General features: G+C 40.5%; 1 protein-coding gene across 1 annotated transcript in view; it reads right to left on the bottom strand.

Annotated features, from left to right (window-relative positions):
- Window positions 1-6,495, bottom strand: part of PREP (prolyl endopeptidase) — a 137,554-nt gene extending 131,059 nt beyond the window's left edge. The window contains exon 1 of the mRNA XM_012753164.3: window positions 6,199-6,495. Coding sequence (XP_012608618.2) covers window positions 6,199-6,243 — 45 coding nt within the window. The 5' untranslated portion in view covers window positions 6,244-6,495. The remainder of the gene's footprint in view (window positions 1-6,198) is intronic.
- Window positions 6,496-17,375: the final 10,880 nt, after the last annotated feature.

Below are 17,375 nucleotides of genomic sequence, written 5' to 3'. Positions count from 1 at the left end.
ACAGCAGGACTCAAAAGTTCCATCTACCGTTCCCCACTTCCCCTAACTAAATGAAAGTTCCTACCAAAGGAAAATAGATGCCTTGCAATCATATTAACTCCAAGGAGAGAGAAGAGGACCAGATGAGAAGAAACCAGCAGAGGAATCCTGGCAACATGAAAAAACAAAATAGTTTGACAACCACAATGGATCACAATGGATCTATAGTAGTGGACTCCACCCACAAGGAAATTGCTGAAATGACAGAAATACACTTCAGTAAATTGATGGCAAATAAGATGAATGGAATTGAAAAGAAAGTTGAAAACCAAGAAAAAGAAGCCAAAAAGAAATATTTTAGGAAATCAATGAAAAACTCAGTAAAGACGTAGACAACATAAGGACATAACAGAACTTAAAGAAATGAAAGAGTCATTTAGAGAATTTTAAAACACAGTAGAAAGCATCAACAACAAACTAAACCAAGCAGAAGAAAGAATCTCAGAGCTTGAAGACAAGCTTGAGATTATTCAGTCATTCAAAGAGACAGAGAAGAGAATAAAAAAGTCTGAGCAATCATTGAGAGAGATATGAGACTATGTACAGCTAACAAACATTTGAATCGTAAGTATTCTGGAGGGAGAAGAAGAAGAGCTAAAGGTATGGAAAACCTATTTGAAGGAATTATTGAGGAAAATTTATGTGGTATTGCCAGAGATTCACACACATAGATATAAGATAGTCATCAAACACCAAGAAGATGCAGAACAAATAAGACATCCTCAAGATACACAGGAGTCAACCTGGCCAGTCAAATGAAAGAAAAATTCTACAAGCAACCAGATGAAAGCAACAAATAACCTATAAAGGAAAAACAATCAGGCAAATTCAAGACTTCTCAGTGGAAATCTTGCAGGCCAGAAGAAATTGGAGCCCCATCCTTAATATTCTGAAACAGAACTGCCAGCCTAGAATTTTTAATCCTGCAAAAGTAAGTTTCACAATTGATGGAGAAATTAAGTATTTTCCAGACAAGCAAACACTGAGGGAATTTGCCATGACCAGAGCTTCCCTGAAGAAAATACTTAGAACTGTATTATACATGAATCAGCACAACGGATGCCCACCAGTGTAAAGTCACCCAAAAAACCCCTCAAACTCACAACTCTTATAAATAAAACAATAGCACAAAAGGAGGAAAAAAGGAATAAGGTACTCCCCAACATGATGAACAGATCAACATCCCACACATCAATTCTATCACTAAATGTTAATGGTCTGTATGTTCCTCTCAAAAGACACAGGCTGGCTAGATGGATGAAAAAACACAACAGAAGTCTCTGCTGTCTCCAGGAAACACATCTAACCCACAAAGATGCACACAGACTTAACATGAAAGGATGGAAAAAATATTCCATGAAAATGGAAATCAAAGGAGTGCAAGTATAGCCAGTAACATATTAGATAAAACTGACTTTAAACCAACAATGGTAAAGAAACACAGAGAGTCATTATATAATAGTAAAGAGAATAACTGAAAAACAACACATAATAATCCTAAATATATATGTTCCTAACACAAGCACTCCCACATACATAGAGCAAATTTCACTAAAGCGAAGCAAAGAAATAAATAGTGCAATCCTAATAGCTGGGGACCTCAACACCCCACTGTCAGAGTTGAACAAATCATCAAAGAAAAAAAATAAATAAACAATGGATTTAAACTGGACTCTAAACCAAATTTACCTAACAGATAATTACAGAACATTCTACCCAAGAACTACTGAATATACATTCTTCTTATCAGTAGATGCAACATTTTCCAAGATTGATCATATCTTAGGCCACAAAATAGGTCTCAACAAATTAAAAAAATTGAAATCATACCATGTATTTTCTCAGACCACAGTAAAATAACACTAGAAATAAATCACAGGAGAAACACTCAAACCTACATAAAGTCATGGAAATTAAGCAACCTGCTGGTCAATTATTATTGGGTCAATAACGAAATAAGGATGGAAATCAAAAATTTCCTCAAACTGAATGAAGAATGGGACACGAGGTATTAAAATCTATGGGATCAGCAAAAGCAGTCCTAAAATTCAGTTTTAAATGCCTATGCCAAAAAGACAGAAAGATCACAGATTAACAACCTAATGACACATTTCAAGGAACTAGAAAAGGAAGAGCAAATCAAACCCAAAGCCAATAGAAGAAAAGAAATAACCAAAGTCAGAACAGAACTAAAGGAAATAGAAAAAAATAAAACAAAACAAAAGATCAACAAAATGAAAATTTGGGTCTTCAAAAAGATAAATAAAATTGAAAGATCTCTTGCTAAATTAACCAGGAATAGAAGAGAAGGGACCCAAATAAGCTTAATCAGAAATAAAAAAGGAGATATTATAACTCATTCCATAGAAATTCAAAATATATCATCCATGAATACTACAAAAATCCCTATGCACATAAACTAGAAAAAGTTCAGAAAATGGACAAATTCCTGAAAACACTCAATCTCCCAAAACTCAATCAGAAAAAATAGATCACCTGAATGATGAGCAGTGAGATTGAAAGAATAACAACAAAAAATCCTCCAACCGAAAAAACAAAACAAACAAAAAAAAAAAACCCCTGGACCAGATGGATTCACAGACAAATTCTACTAGACCTATAAGAAAGAGCTGGTACCTGTACTGCAGAAATTACTCCATAACACTGAGAAAGAAGAAATTCCACACCATCTCATTCTGTGAAGTCCATATCACCTTGACACCAAAGTAAGAAAAGAACACAATAAAAAAAGAAAACTAGAGACCAATATCCCCTATGTATATAAATGCAAAAATACTCAATAAAATACTAGCAAACCAAATCCAACAGCACAACAAAGAAATAATCCACCATGATCAAGTGGGCTTCATCCTAGGAATGCAGGGATGGTTCAACATACGTAAATCAATAAATGTGATTCGCCACATACAAGGAAGCAATAATAAAGACCATATGATCATCTCAATAGATGCAGAAAAAGCATTTGACAGAATCCAACACCCTTTCATGATAAAAACCCTCCACAATCTAGGCATAGAAGGAATATATCTCAAAATTATAAAAGTCATATATGACAAACCAACAGAACATCATACTGAATGGGGAAAAGATGAAAGCATTGCCCCTAAGAACTAGAGCAAGATAAGGGTGCCCACTGTCATCACTCTTATTCAACATAGTGCTGGAAATCCTAGCCAGAGCAATAAGGAAGAGAAAGAAAAACAGGTTATCCAAGTCAGGAAAGAGGAGGTCAAACTATCCCTTTTAGCTAACAACATGATCTTCTATTTAGAAAAATCCCAAGGACTCCACCAAGACATTCTTGGAATTGATAAATAAATTCATCAAAGTCTCAGATTACAAAATTAATGTACAGAAATCAATAGCAGTTCTATACACCAATGACAGTAAAACTGAGACTCAAATCAAAGACACAGTACCATTCACAATAGCTACAAGGAAAATCAAATGCTTGGGAACATACTTTACCCTGGAGGTAAAAGATTTCTACAAGGAGAACTATGAAACACTGAGAAAAGAAATCACAGATGACACAAATAATGGAAAAACATATCTAGCTCATGGATCAGTATAATCAACATTTTCAAAATGTTCATGCTACCCAAAGTGATTTACAGATTCAATGCAATCTCCACCAAAACAACAATGGCATATTTCACAGATACAGGAAAAATAATTCTATGCTTTGTTTGAAACCAGAAAAGAGCATGAATAGCCAAAGCAATCTTAAGCAAAAAGAACAAATCTGGAGGCATCACATTACCAGACTTCAAACTATTCCACAAGGCTATAGTAACCAAAACAACATGGCACTGGCACAAAACAGAGACACAGACCAATGGAACAGAACACAGAATCCAGATATGAAACCATCTACACAGTCAAGTGATCTTTGACAAAGCAGGCAACATAACACTGGGGAAACGAAGCCCTATTCAATAAACGGTGCTGGGAAAATTGGATAGAGACATGCAGAAGAATGAAACAGGACTTCTATCTCTCACCACTCACAAAAATTAATTCAAGATGGATAGAAGACTTAAATGTAAGGCATGAAACCGTAAGAGTGCTACAAGAAAATGTAGGGAAAACTCTCCTAAGTATCGGTCTAGGCAAAGAATTTATGAAGAAGACCCCAGTGGTAACTGCAGAAACAACAAAAATAAATAAATGGGACTTGATTAAATTAAAAGGCTCTGCACAGCTAGGGAAATAATCAACAGAGCAAATAGACAACCTATAGAATGGGAGAAAACATTTGCAAACTACACATCGGATAAAGGGGTACTATCTAGAACCTACAAAGAACTCAAGCAAATTAGCAATTAAAAACAAACTACCCCATCAAAAAGTGGGCAGAAGACATGAATAGAAGTTTTTATAAAGACAGACAAATGGCCAACAAACATGAAGAAAAGCTCAATGTCACCATTCATGAGGGAAATCTAAATTAAAAGCACAATGTGGTATCACCTTATCCCTGTTAGAATGGCTTTTATTATAAAGTACATAAACAATAGATGCTGGTGTGGATGCAGACAGGAAGGAACACTTATAAACTCTCGGTGGGACTGCAAATTAGTACAGCCTCTGTGGAAAATAGTAGGGAGATTTCTCAAAGAACTGAAAGCAGAGCTACTACTCATTCCAGGAATCCCACTACTGGTATGTACCCAAAGTAAAATAAGTCAGTTTAACACAAAGACACCCGCATTGGAATGTTTACTGTAGCACAATTCACAATCACAAAGATCTGGAATCAACCCAAGTGCCCACCAATTCATGAGTGGCTTAACAAATGTGATATATGTATACCATGGAGTACTACTCAGCCATAAAGAAGGATGGATCAATGCATTTTGGAGCCTTTTGGATGGAATGGAGTCCATTTCCTAAGCAAAGTATTCCAAGAATGAAAAAATAAACACCACATGTGCTCGCTAATAAAATGGAACTAACCAAGGGGCACACATGTGCACAGAGGGTAGTAAAAGTCATTGGCAATCAAGCAGTCGGTAGGAGGAGGGAGGCAGGGATAAAAACCTACCTAATGGGTACAATAAACACTATTCAGGTGATGGGCACAGTTTAGCCCTGACTGAAGCATCAGAAAAGCTATCCATGTAACAAGAAGATTTGTACTCCCTTTATATTTTGAAATTAAAGAAAGTACGGAAAAAATATAAAGTACAGAATTTGTGGCATAAATTGGGAAATCGCACAACAAAAAATCACAACTCTATTATACAAAAATATTTTTATTCTGAGTACACTTTACGTAATCTGAGAAATTTGGCTATAGTAAGAGAATCATGGATGGCCACAACATTTGGATTTAATCAAGTTCTTAAGATGTCAAATTAACTCTTACACAAAAAAGGTGTCTGTCCAGCATTCCAACCACCGGATCTCAACAGTTAACCTTGAGTTCGCCTACTGCTTAGGCAAATGGTGGTTAACTCTGGCACTGTGTAAAACAACTGCTCTGCTCCTTCTAGAGCCTCCTCTCACCCTCTTTCAACTCCTTTTCTTCTTTAATAAAACCTGACTCAGCAAGGCCACACTATGGGCTCACTGCCCCGCCTTCCCCACTGCTGTCTTGGCCTCTTGCACCCCTCGTGCCCAACGCCCACCCAGAAAGTGGCCTGGGGCAGAGCAGGCACTCCATACACGTTTTTAAATCGAATGAATAAGCTTCAACTCTAAGGATTTTAAAACTGTAAGTTTTAAAAGTTTGTTTTCATTTCTAAATCTTGCATCACACACCCCAACGCACACTTTCTCCTACCACCACGTGTAGGCAAGAGGTTTTGCCAGTCAAAAAGCAGTTGACACCTCTTGTCTCCCCACCTCCTTAAAGATGCCCATCCCTACGCGGCCGTCTGCCCTTGACCCCATTGATTTTAGGAAGCGGCCAAGCATCACTGACCACAGGCTCGGCTGCCAGTGGACGCACAGTGACCGCGAGCACGAGCGGGGCGCCCTGCGCTGGGAAGGAGGCGCGACCCCGGCCGGTTCCTCGCTAACAAAGGCCGAGGGGGAGGGGAGGCTCGTGGGGGGGGCGGGGGTCGAAGCCGCAGGAGGCCGCGGCCAGCCGCGCGCGCCGGGGATCCGGGTGGGCGGAGAGGGGGTACTCACGGCGGTCTCGTCGCGGTACACGTCGGGGTACTGGAGAGACAGCATGGCCGGGGGCGCGCGGGGGCACGGGCTCCGGGAGCGGCGGAGAGCGGGCCGGGCTGACCACGGGGCACGGCTGGGTGCAGGCAGAGTCCGCGCGACTCGGCGGTCTCCGGCAGCGCTGGCGCGGCAGAACTACGGCTAGCGCGGAAATTTTTACGCGCACCGCGGGGATTATCTATCGCTAGGGCGGAAATATTACCGCGCTGCCCGCGAGAACTTCCGCGCAGCACGGCGAAGCTGACGCGGCCGCGAGCTCCTCCCCGGCGGGCGGGCCCAGCGGCTGCAAGAGGGAGCGGGCTGCGCCGCGCGCGGCCGGCCGGGCGCACAGCTCCCTCTGCAGGCGCGCCGGCCGCCGGCTCTCCCCGGCCCGCGCGCCGCGCCGCCCTGGCTGCGTCCCTCCCCGGGACGGGGTTTATCTGTGAGTGGATTCCCCGTCTTCTCCAGCCTTCCCGTTTCAGGCAGGGTAGGCGCGGCGAAGGGAGACCTGGTCTTGGAAGGGGCTTGAGGTGGCTTAATCTCCACTGCCTGCGACTCTCGTCTCGCAAGGGAAGAAATAATGGATCACGGTGATTGGGAAGGAAACACGTCTCCCTTCACGCCACGACTCCTGGCGGACGCTGGATGGTTCAGCACCCGGATAATGGGGATGCTTTGAGGAGTTGGGACAACGGATGAGCCCTTACTTGAGATTTGAGGGGACCAATGAAGGGAGGCCTTGAAATCATCAAGGCTATTTTATTCATCCCGCCGGTTCCTCTGTTCTCCTCCTGCTAATATGTTTGTTTATTGAGCTCCTGCTGTTGTCGCTGTGGGGAAAAAGATATTAGACAAGATGCTTGACCTCAAACGTATGAAAATTTATGAGTTACATTACATCATCCTCAGGCTAGTGATGATGTTTTCTGGTCTTGCTTTCTGGACCAGCCGGAAGAGGCATTACAGGCCCAGTCATCAAGGCTGGAATGTGTGTCCAGTGTGTTTTCTATCCCTGGTTTCTTAAAAGTTCTGGGAGAGGGTGTGGGTGTGACTAGAAAGTTCTTCGCGTCCTGAATTCCAAGTGGACATGGCGACTATTGTAAACGGGTGTCTTCTATTTAGTGTTATCATCCTAATTCCATGCCTCACCTTTAGTTCACCGTTTCTGCTCATGGTGGGATGTGTAGTTATCATTTTCTGCATCTGATCTCGGACACCCCCTCTTTGGGCAACCTCAGAAGCCTCCATTCTGGGACAGCTCACACTATTGATGCCAGACTTAGTGCAAACAAACACAGGGATATAGCACACTGCAGCCCAGCATTTCTGGTCCCCATTCTCACCCCTGCCTTGCCTGGCTGTCACCTGAACCATGAGCTGCCAGCTGACCTTTTCCCAGGGCTTCACAGATAGTAAAAAATATAGCCATTCGAACCTAGATCACTCTGATGCCAGTGCTCATTCTTAACTACTCTGATAGCCTTCTTGCTCACAAATAAGTAGAAGTACTCTACAGTCTACAGGGGCACCCATTAGTAGGAGGGACTTCAATATAGGAGGACACTCCAGGTAGAATGTATGGGAATTGTGGCACCCAAAGAACAAAGTAGGCCTCAGGTATCATCCTCTGTTTCCTTCCAGTCAGCCAGCCTAGTGTCCAGCTCCTCTGGGCCCTGAAAGCTAAAGGTTTGTAGTGGCACAGACAGTGCAATGGGCTACCAGCAGTAGAGGGTCTACAGCTGGAGTGAGGTGGCATGGAAGGGACAATGGGAGAGCACCCAGTCCCCTCCCACTGGCCACACTGATTGCACTTCCCGTGTATGCCAGGGACTTGATATGTATTATCTCCTTTAATCCTTATGCAAAGCTCATTTTACATATTAGGAAAAAGAATCTCAGCAACTTTAAAGGAATTTGTTTGAAGTCATCACACAGCAAAGGCAGAGCCCAAATTCAAATTCCTCAATTGATTGCAAAGTTGACCTTGTCCATAGAAAATGAAGAGAAAGGAACTATTTGAACCATCTCAGAATGAAAATGCAATGCTACCTCCAGAATAAATACCAGAGCACTCTTTGACCTCTGACACTACAGACTGTTTTCAGGGGTATTACAGAATTGACACTGACAACTCATACCCTAAGCTAGAACAACCCGTTCCAAGAACCCTAGTCCCTTGGGATGGGGATGAGCAGAGATACGAAAGGACCTCCAGAGCAGCCTTCAGCCTCTCCTCTATTGCCCGGCCTCACACTTTGTACCCTGCTCAGTAAAGCAGAGTCACCCTCCAAAGGAGGCAGGCTAGTGATCATTCACTGTTATCTGGCTGCCTCCACTCCACCTCAAGTTGCTTATCTGAGCAACTCCCCCACACACATTGTAGTCTCCAAGAGAGGATTTCCAGTAAATGCACGAGGATGCTCACTCTCTCTCTCCACTTGCCACAGAGCAGATAGTTGCTGGCTGCATTCACCTAGAGGAAGGGGTATCTTTTATTTTCAAGGGTCTGCACCTTCTCGGGTAAGGCATATTTCTCTAATTCATGCAAGGGTGCCATCTTGTTAACACCCCTTAGAGATTGATGCCTTGGGTGTTAGCATCTAGGATAAGAGTAAAGTTCTCTTTCAGGCCCTGACATTAACTGTATTTTTATCTAGAAATTGAGACAATTGGGTCAGGTGGTTTCAAATAATTCTAAAAATTATTTGATTCTAAATGAGAACTAAAAGTGGAGATATAGGAATCTCAATACTAACTCTGAATTAAGAATGAAATTGCCCCAGGGGAGGTGGTCTATACCTCATGGGCAGATGAAGGTAAGATTGGGGAGTGATTATCTATGTTCTGAAAGGACTGTCTCCATAGTTTCTTCTGTTTTCAAACCATTTACAAGGTTCAGATTTGGTTCTGGGAACTATTACTGAGCCTATTGTCCGTAATTCATAGATCTGGCCTTTTCAGAAACTGTAACTGTTCCCTTCTAATGCCCTTCTCTCAATATAGACATATGGTTAAAAGAGTATGCAAAGTGTCTGCAACTACAGCTGGGAAATCTAGGTCTTCACCTCATTTCTCCCCTTCTCAATTTAGCATCTGGCTGAATTAACTACTGGAATGTGAGGGTAGGTCTAAATTTAATGCAGGTAAAAAAATGTGGGCAGAGAAAAGTAGATCAAGAATGAATCTGGAGTATTTTTCTACATCAGTTCATGGAACTTATTTATACCATTTCTAAGGAAGTTCCTGTTGTAGGAGTGTTTTTACATCAGGAGAAAGGAATGTTTTTTCTTATGCTGGTATTAGGAGAAATATCAGGTGTGGCACACACATGAAATATGGATGTATTTTATTTAAGTAGAGAAATATGCAATGATTTATTCATCTGCTGTTTTATATTTAGAATTGACAACTTAAAACTATTCAATAAATACAATATGTAATAGGAAAATGTGTCAGATCAAAATTATGGGCTATAAAGTTAGAGAGATAGAAGGAACAGAAAGAGAGAAAAAAATGAGACAGATAAAGCAAGATGGAGAAATAGCATCACAGATTTGCTAATACCAAGAAAGGTAAAGATAAGCACTAAAAGATAGTGTGTGGACAAGTACTAAATACATGAAAACTTGGAGATCAGGATTGGACACACTTAGTCTTTCATGGAGCAACATTTTATCTTACAGCCTTTAGAATATTAATGTTACAAATTTTAAAAGTTCTATTGGAATTTTTTAAACTCTAGGATAATTAATGATGTAACCTCGTGGTGTTTTTCTAATTAATTTAAACTAAGTGGTACATGGGACCCACATGCTCTAGGTTCTTCACCCCATTCAATATCCATCCAGTTTCTCTGGAGTTACTTGGGTCATGACTAGCCTGTTTTTTCCATTTACTTATGCTTCTCTCGTGCAGTCCTCACCAGTATCAATCTTGATTTAGTTAAGTCTAAAGAGCTAAACCTACATTCAAGTTCACTGTGCTGGTGTTATTTGACATTTATGGTTTAACAATTTCACTATAGGCCACTATGTAGCCTTATAGCCTCTGCTATGTGATATGTATGTGTAGGAGAAGTTTCAGTCTTCTGTCCATTATTATCTGCACTTTTGGAAAGTCAGTGTCCTATAAAACCCAGAGAGTCTAGTACCTACTCATCTGGGGATTGCCCCAATCCGTAAGACAATTTAAAATCTCTAAGCCCTCTCTTGCTGACAGCAGAATGAGTGGGAGTACAGGTTTGGGGCTCGCCGTGCAGTAGGTGGTCATCAGAACAGTGACGATGGTGCTGGTGGGATCAGTGGCGTTGTACTCATGGAGTCTGCACGACACCACCTAACCTTTTGCTCCTTCAACCTTAGGCACTAGAGTGGCTTCTGATTGTTCCTAGTCTCTATCTCTACCTCCATCTTGTATAACAAATTTCTTATATTAAATTCCTTCTGTTTGAAGTATTTTCCCTTTTTCTACCTAGACTTTTATCATGAAAATGAGAAAGAAGAAATAACAAGCATCATAGGGTTTTATGTACTGGAAAAATCAAATACAGACACTAGAATGCCAAGATATGAAATGTTTCAAGGGAAAAAGTCATCTCCAAAGTAGCAAGTTGCAAGAAAGTACAGAAATGACCAAGTAGATTTGGCAAAACTAAAATATAAGTTTTAGATATAAAGAGATCGATAAAAAAATTTAGAAAGTCATGGATAGGTTAAATATCAAATTAATAGAGAATTCGTGAACTGAAAAGTAAGCTCTGAAGAAATTACTCTAAATGCAACACAGAGTCAAGGAGGTGGAAAATATGAAGAAAAAGAAATATGAAATATGCAAGAATGTAGATAACCATTTTGTCATCTCTATAGATTAAGACAAAATTCTATACACACTCATGGGGGAAAAACTCAATGAAAAGTAGGAATAGAACATCTTTACTCTGATTAATTACAAAAAACAAAATTCCAACTCATCACTAACGTCATTTTTAGAAACATTCCCTATATAGTCTCAAAAGAAGAATAAACATGCCAATATCACCATTTCTACTCCACATTGACGTAGAGGATTTGGAAGAAGAAAATAAAGCCATCATGATTTTTATATGATATGATTGTTTACTTAGAGAACAAAAAACCTAATAAAAAATATTCAAAATAATAAGAGTTGTGCATTGTGGCTTGATAGATAATCAGCATACAAAAGTCAAATGCATTTCTGGATATCCATCAACAAAAAATGAGAAAAATTAATTTTTAAAAAGACTATACTTAAATAACAACAAAAGGTATGAAGTATTTGGGAACAAATCTAAAAAAATGTATAAAACTAGACCATAGAAAATTAGAATACTGTCCAAAAGACATTAAAGGAAACTTGAATAAATGGAGAAATATCCCATGTTCATGTATTACTAATTTAATACTGAAAAGATGCCAATTGTTCATAAATTGATTTATAGACATAACCACATTTAACATTCCAACACTTTTAATTATTTATTTATTTTTGACAAGTTGACTCTATGATTTATATGAAATATATAAATATATTTATATTTATATTAAAAGCTAAGAACTGTCAAGACACTTCTGAGGAAGGAAGGAGTCATTTTCTATTAAGCTCTTTTTCTAATATAGCTTTATATTTAATTACTATAAAGCTGTAGTAATTGAGATGATATGGTACATGAACAGGGATAGAAAAATTGACCAATGGAATAGAACTGATTAGGCAAAAACAATTGCTATTTTGGGGAATGTAAATTGGTAAAACCACTTTGAAAAACAGTTTTGCTTTACCTAGTAAAGTTAAATATTCACAAATGGCACAACCAGTAATTTCACTCAGGTATTTTTTTTTTTTTTTTTTTTTTTTTTTTTTTGAGACAGAGTCTCACTTTGTTGTCCAGGCTAGAGTGAGTGCCGTGGCGTCAGCCTGGCTCACAGCAACCTCAATCTCCAGGGCTCAGCGATCCTACTGCCTCGGCCTCCCGAGTAGCTGGGACTACAAGCATGCGCCACCATGCCCGGCTAATTTTTTGTATATATATTTTTAGTTGGTCAATTAATTTATTTCCATTTTTGGTAGAGACGGGGTCTCGCTCAGGCTGGTTTCGAACTCCTGACCTTGAGCAATCCGCCCGCCTCGGCCTCCCAAAGTGCTAGGATTACAGGCGTGAGCCACCGCGCCCGGCCTCACTCAGGTATTTTTAAGAGAACCTTATACACATGTGCACCAAAATACACACACAAGAATGTTTATAGCATTATTTGTGCATAATAGCACCAAATTAGAAACAAAACTTATATCCATCAATAGTAGATTGAATAAACTGTGGTGTATGTATGCAAAAGATCATATAATACATACTATTTTAAAATAATAACTATAGATGGTCTCTAATTTATGATGGTTTGACTTATGATTTTTTGACTTTATGATGGGTTTATCTGGATATTAAATGCATTTTTGGTCTACAGTATTTTCAACTTATGACAGGTTTATTAGGAGTCTTAACCCATAATAAGTCAAGGATATTTGCTTGACTTTAACAGAAGAAAAAAAAAGTAAAACTGATGGGATTGCTAAACTTCAGGTAGATATTTCTTTAAAACTAGAGATATTCTTGAAAGTGCTCTTTGAAGTTAAGGAGGCAATGCTATGAAAAATGAACAGAACTGCATTTCTCCTGCTTTGTATAGAGGCAGCAGTTGAAGAAATACTTAATTGTATTTATAAAAATCAAATGTTATAGTCTTTATGGGTTGATCTTATCTGTGTACATGTGTCTGTGTACTCTTAAGTACAAGTTTAAACCTTATCCAGTGGGCAAGGGCTTCCTATGATCCACAGCACCATCGTGCGAGCTCCCTGTCAAACCTGTGTCAAGAAAGGGTGTGCGAGACAGAGCCGAGTGTCGGGATCTAACCAGAGCAGAATGATCTGGGGTGCTAGTTGCAGATTCCTGGGAGAGTGTCTGGAACATGATTTGTTGGGGTACTTTCTTCCTGTCTCTGGAATCAGATAAAGGGACCAGCTGCTTACTGATCCATCTTCTTGGAAGTGGAGACTAATTCCTGATTGTTCAACTTCTAAAACCTTCTCATCAGAAATGTGGGCTCACCTCTGGTCATTTCCTTTATCTTCTCAAAGCAGCCCTGATCTCACAGATAGTCCCTCATTCCTTATTCACTAACAGTTTGAGTGGCAATTCATATTCTCTTAAGCCCTAGAGCCCTTTGGTGTTTCAAAGTTTACTGCACTGCCCTCTGCTGGCCTGACTCAGACTTACTCCAAGCTGGGGTGGCTCCTACTGTCAAGTAGTACTAGAACTTTGATGAGTTCACCCTTGATGGATCGATTGACCAATTCCTATCAGCCTGGGTTCCTTTTTCTTCTATGGTGACCTCCCTTCTTAAGGTTGCTCATTTGCTCATGGCTTAATCCCTTCAGTGACATTTTCTTCTAAGGCCAAAGTCTGAGGTTTACTCTATTTTTTAATTTTTTTTTTTTTTTTTTTTTGAGACAGAGTCTCGCTTTGTTGTCCAGGCTAGAGTGAGTGCCATGGCGTCAGCCTAGCTCACAGCAACCTCAAACTCCTGGGCTCGAGTGATCCTTCTGCCTCAGCCTCCCGAGTAGCTGGGACTACAAGCATGTGCCACCATGCCCGGCTAATTTTTTTTATATATATATCAGTTGGCCAATTAATTTCTTTCTATTTATAGTAGAGACGGAGTCTCGCTCTTGCTCAGGCTGGTTTTGAACTCCTGACCTTGAGCAATCCGCCCGCCTCGGCCTCCGAAGAGCTAGGATTACAGGCGTGAGCCACAGCGCCCGGCCAGGTTTACTCTATTTTTTAAGCATGGATCCTTTGATGGTCCTCAAGAATGTTGAGCTGTATGTCACCTAGATCCTTAAGAAGGAGTTAGGAAACCTTTCCCTGAGGTGCCCTAAAAGTTGCAATGATACAAATTGATTAAGACTGTTCTGATGGGCCGGGTGTGGTGGCTCATGACTGTAATCCTAGCATTCTGGGAGGCCAAGGTGGGAGGATTGCTTGAGCTCAAGAGTTCGGACCAGCCTGAGCAAGAGTGAGACTAAACATCTCTACTAAATATAGAAAAATTATCTGGGCATCATGGCACACAGCTATAGTCCCAGCTACTTGGGAGGCTGAAAGAGGACTGCTTGAGACCAGGTGTTTGAGGTTGCAGTGAGCTACAGTGATGCCACTGCACTCTACCCAGGGTGACAGAGTGAGACGCTGTCTCCAAAAAATAAAAAAAGACTGTTCTCATGTCATAACATGAAATTGCATGTGCATACCACCTACAACTGCTGAGAGCATTCATTCATCCTGTGCATATAACCCAAGACTGTCTGTCTCCACTCTGCTTTAGAAAGAACATGCAAATATTTTAAAAACATCATCTATTAATAAGGCAATATCTCATCACAATACAGTACAAACACAAAGTGTGCTAATGAGAATTTACTTGGCAACTCTAAATTTCCCATAATATTTAAAAATATTAAAAAGAATAGGATTTTCTTTGCTTTCAGTTCCTTCTTTGCCTGCCTAGACTTAGTTCTTCAGAATTTTTTCCGGAACATATGATTATGTGTGTGTGGTATACACATATACCTTTCCATCATTGACATTTGCTTTTCTCTAACAGGCTTTTTACAAGTTTAAGAATTCTTGATCAGATTTTTATTTGCTGGCCTCCAGGATTTGATGCCCTACTAAAATCTCCTGCCCATCAGATTAACATCTTAGCCTCAATTCTAAACCTGTTTGCTTAAATTATATGTTCATTTTTAGGGACATTCATTTCTCACATGTATTTGTTTCATTTACACCGATCTTTCTGGATTTTTCCAATTATCACTCAGGAAAAATTATGCTTCTTATGTATATGGAAATAGATGTAGGAAAATGGATTTAAAAAGCCATTTTAAAGATAAAACACAAATATTGGGTCATGTATCCAAATTCAACCCAGTTTTTCCTTTAATAAACAAAATATAAGTCCTTCTCAAAGATAGTCACTTAACAGATATGTACATGTAACATCTATGCACAGGCACTGAATTAAACAATGGAAGTATAAGATATAAAACATGTTGACTTTTTCTCAAATATTATCTCATATTAGGATTTTGATGTCCACTGCAGGAGCAAGTCTTTCATTTAATAAATATTTATTGAGTGCCTACCAGATAACAGGCACTATGCTAGGAGCTGGAGACTCACAGAGCCTGGATGCAGGAGGTAACTACAATTTAGTGCAGTAGGACCTATAAGACAGGGTGCTGTGGGAGCACAGAGGTCACCTAGCTTAGTCTTGGAGGAGTAGAGAAGGTTTCCCCAAGATAGTAATGTCTAAGCTGAATTTTGAAAAATTAGTAAGAATTACCGGCTACAGATCTTGAGGTAGGGCTGAGGTGGTAGGTGCAGATGTTTAACGGAGCATCCTGTGGAAATAATGGAAGCTGAGGGAAAGGGATGCATGTGAGAAAATGGGAGAGTTTGGTATGGTTGGAATCTACAGAGCAGTATGGGAGTGAGCAGAGATGAAGCTGGAGAAGAAAACTGGTCCAATTATGCAAGTCTCCTATATTCATTGTTGATAGGGAACTAGGAAAGTTGTACACTGGCTTTATGTAAATAGCTCATGTAGTGTCTGAATTAGATAATGTCATGGATGTGATAAAAACTATGCATCAGGGTAGGCTTTGCTGCTGTAACAAAGATCTAAAAATTCAATGACTTAAAGAACAGAAAGTTCATTTCTTTCTCACCTTACGGGACTGAGTGGTTCCAAGTCAGCAACTAGAGACAGGAAAGGCAGAAGGTGGGCTCTGCCCCTTGCAGAGACCCTAGCTGCCTGCAGCTGTGCTACCTTTAACACACAATTTCCAGTGTCACTATCCCGGGCATTCAGGAGGGGAGAAGAAGATTGCGACTAGGTGGCTTTCAGGGCCAGATCTGAAAGTAGCACATATTGCTTCCTCTTGCATTCCATTAATCAGAACCCCATCACATAGCGACACCAAACTTCACAAGGGAACCTGGAAATTGGAGCCCAGTTTTGTGCCCAGGAAGAAGAGGAAATGGATTTTGGGGGACAGCTGGCAGTCTCTGCCACAGTGATGGAGGGAAGAGCTGGTGAGCTATGAATCAGAACCAATGCTCACACCTTCCCCTCAGAGCCCTTTGTCGGCTTGCCTCTGATTATCTCACAGTTCTGGTCTTTTTTCATTTTCTAATTCCCTCATGCAATCGTATATAGGACCTCTTGGATTATTTATCTCAACCCTAGCCACCTGTCTTTCCTCAACTAATTCATGCTTTGATCACCCCACCCCCACCCCCTATGACTCTCAGCACGACAGGCTGTGTGGTTGGCCGGCTCAGCCTGTTTTGAGGAGAGAGTCCAACCCTGTTGGTCAGTTGGGGTAACCAGAAATGCTGGTTGGTGACTCAGTAGGTGGCACTCTGTGTCAGCAAGACTGCAATTCCAAAGCAACACACGCATAATGAAAGCAAGGATTCAGTCACGCTCAGGAGAACGCAACAACGTTGGCTCACTTGACCTACTTCCTCAAGACTAAACTATCAAAAGAGTAACCACACCCAGACTGACCAGTGGATTGTTAAAAACAAGGATGTCAACATACTCTGAACTGACTGCCAACAAAAATATTTCCTCTGTGTCAATGCTTTCTTCACATTGCACTCAGGAAGGGCAAAGATGTTCGACATGTCTGGATTGGAGTGCGCCGTGAGCCGCTCTTCTCAGGGTTTCTTTCTGGGAGTTACAGAAAGAGGCCTGTGTATATATATATACATATATATATTTTTTTAATGGGAGATGAGGTTACTACTTTTATAACCATTGATTAGCTACTTGCTGTTAGGAAATCCCGGGGCTCCCCATCAAAGGCCTCATTGTTCGCTTGTGTCACCCTGCTAACGCACCCTTTCACTCAGCAGTGTCTTCTGGGTCATCTTTCATAACACTGTTAAGGTGTGGATGAAAGTGGGAAAGTCAAGATTTGTAGATAACTCTCCTCATCAAGAGTTTAACACTGACATTCGGCAGAGGCAAGGAGGGACAGGGAATTTGCTGATGAAGAATTTGTTTTTATTTGTG

The sequence above is a fragment of the Microcebus murinus genome, chromosome 5 (genome assembly GCF_040939455.1).
Source record: "Microcebus murinus isolate Inina chromosome 5, M.murinus_Inina_mat1.0, whole genome shotgun sequence".
Lineage (NCBI taxonomy): Eukaryota > Metazoa > Chordata > Mammalia > Primates > Cheirogaleidae > Microcebus > Microcebus murinus.
This window is presented reverse-complemented; position numbering and strand designations above follow the sequence as displayed.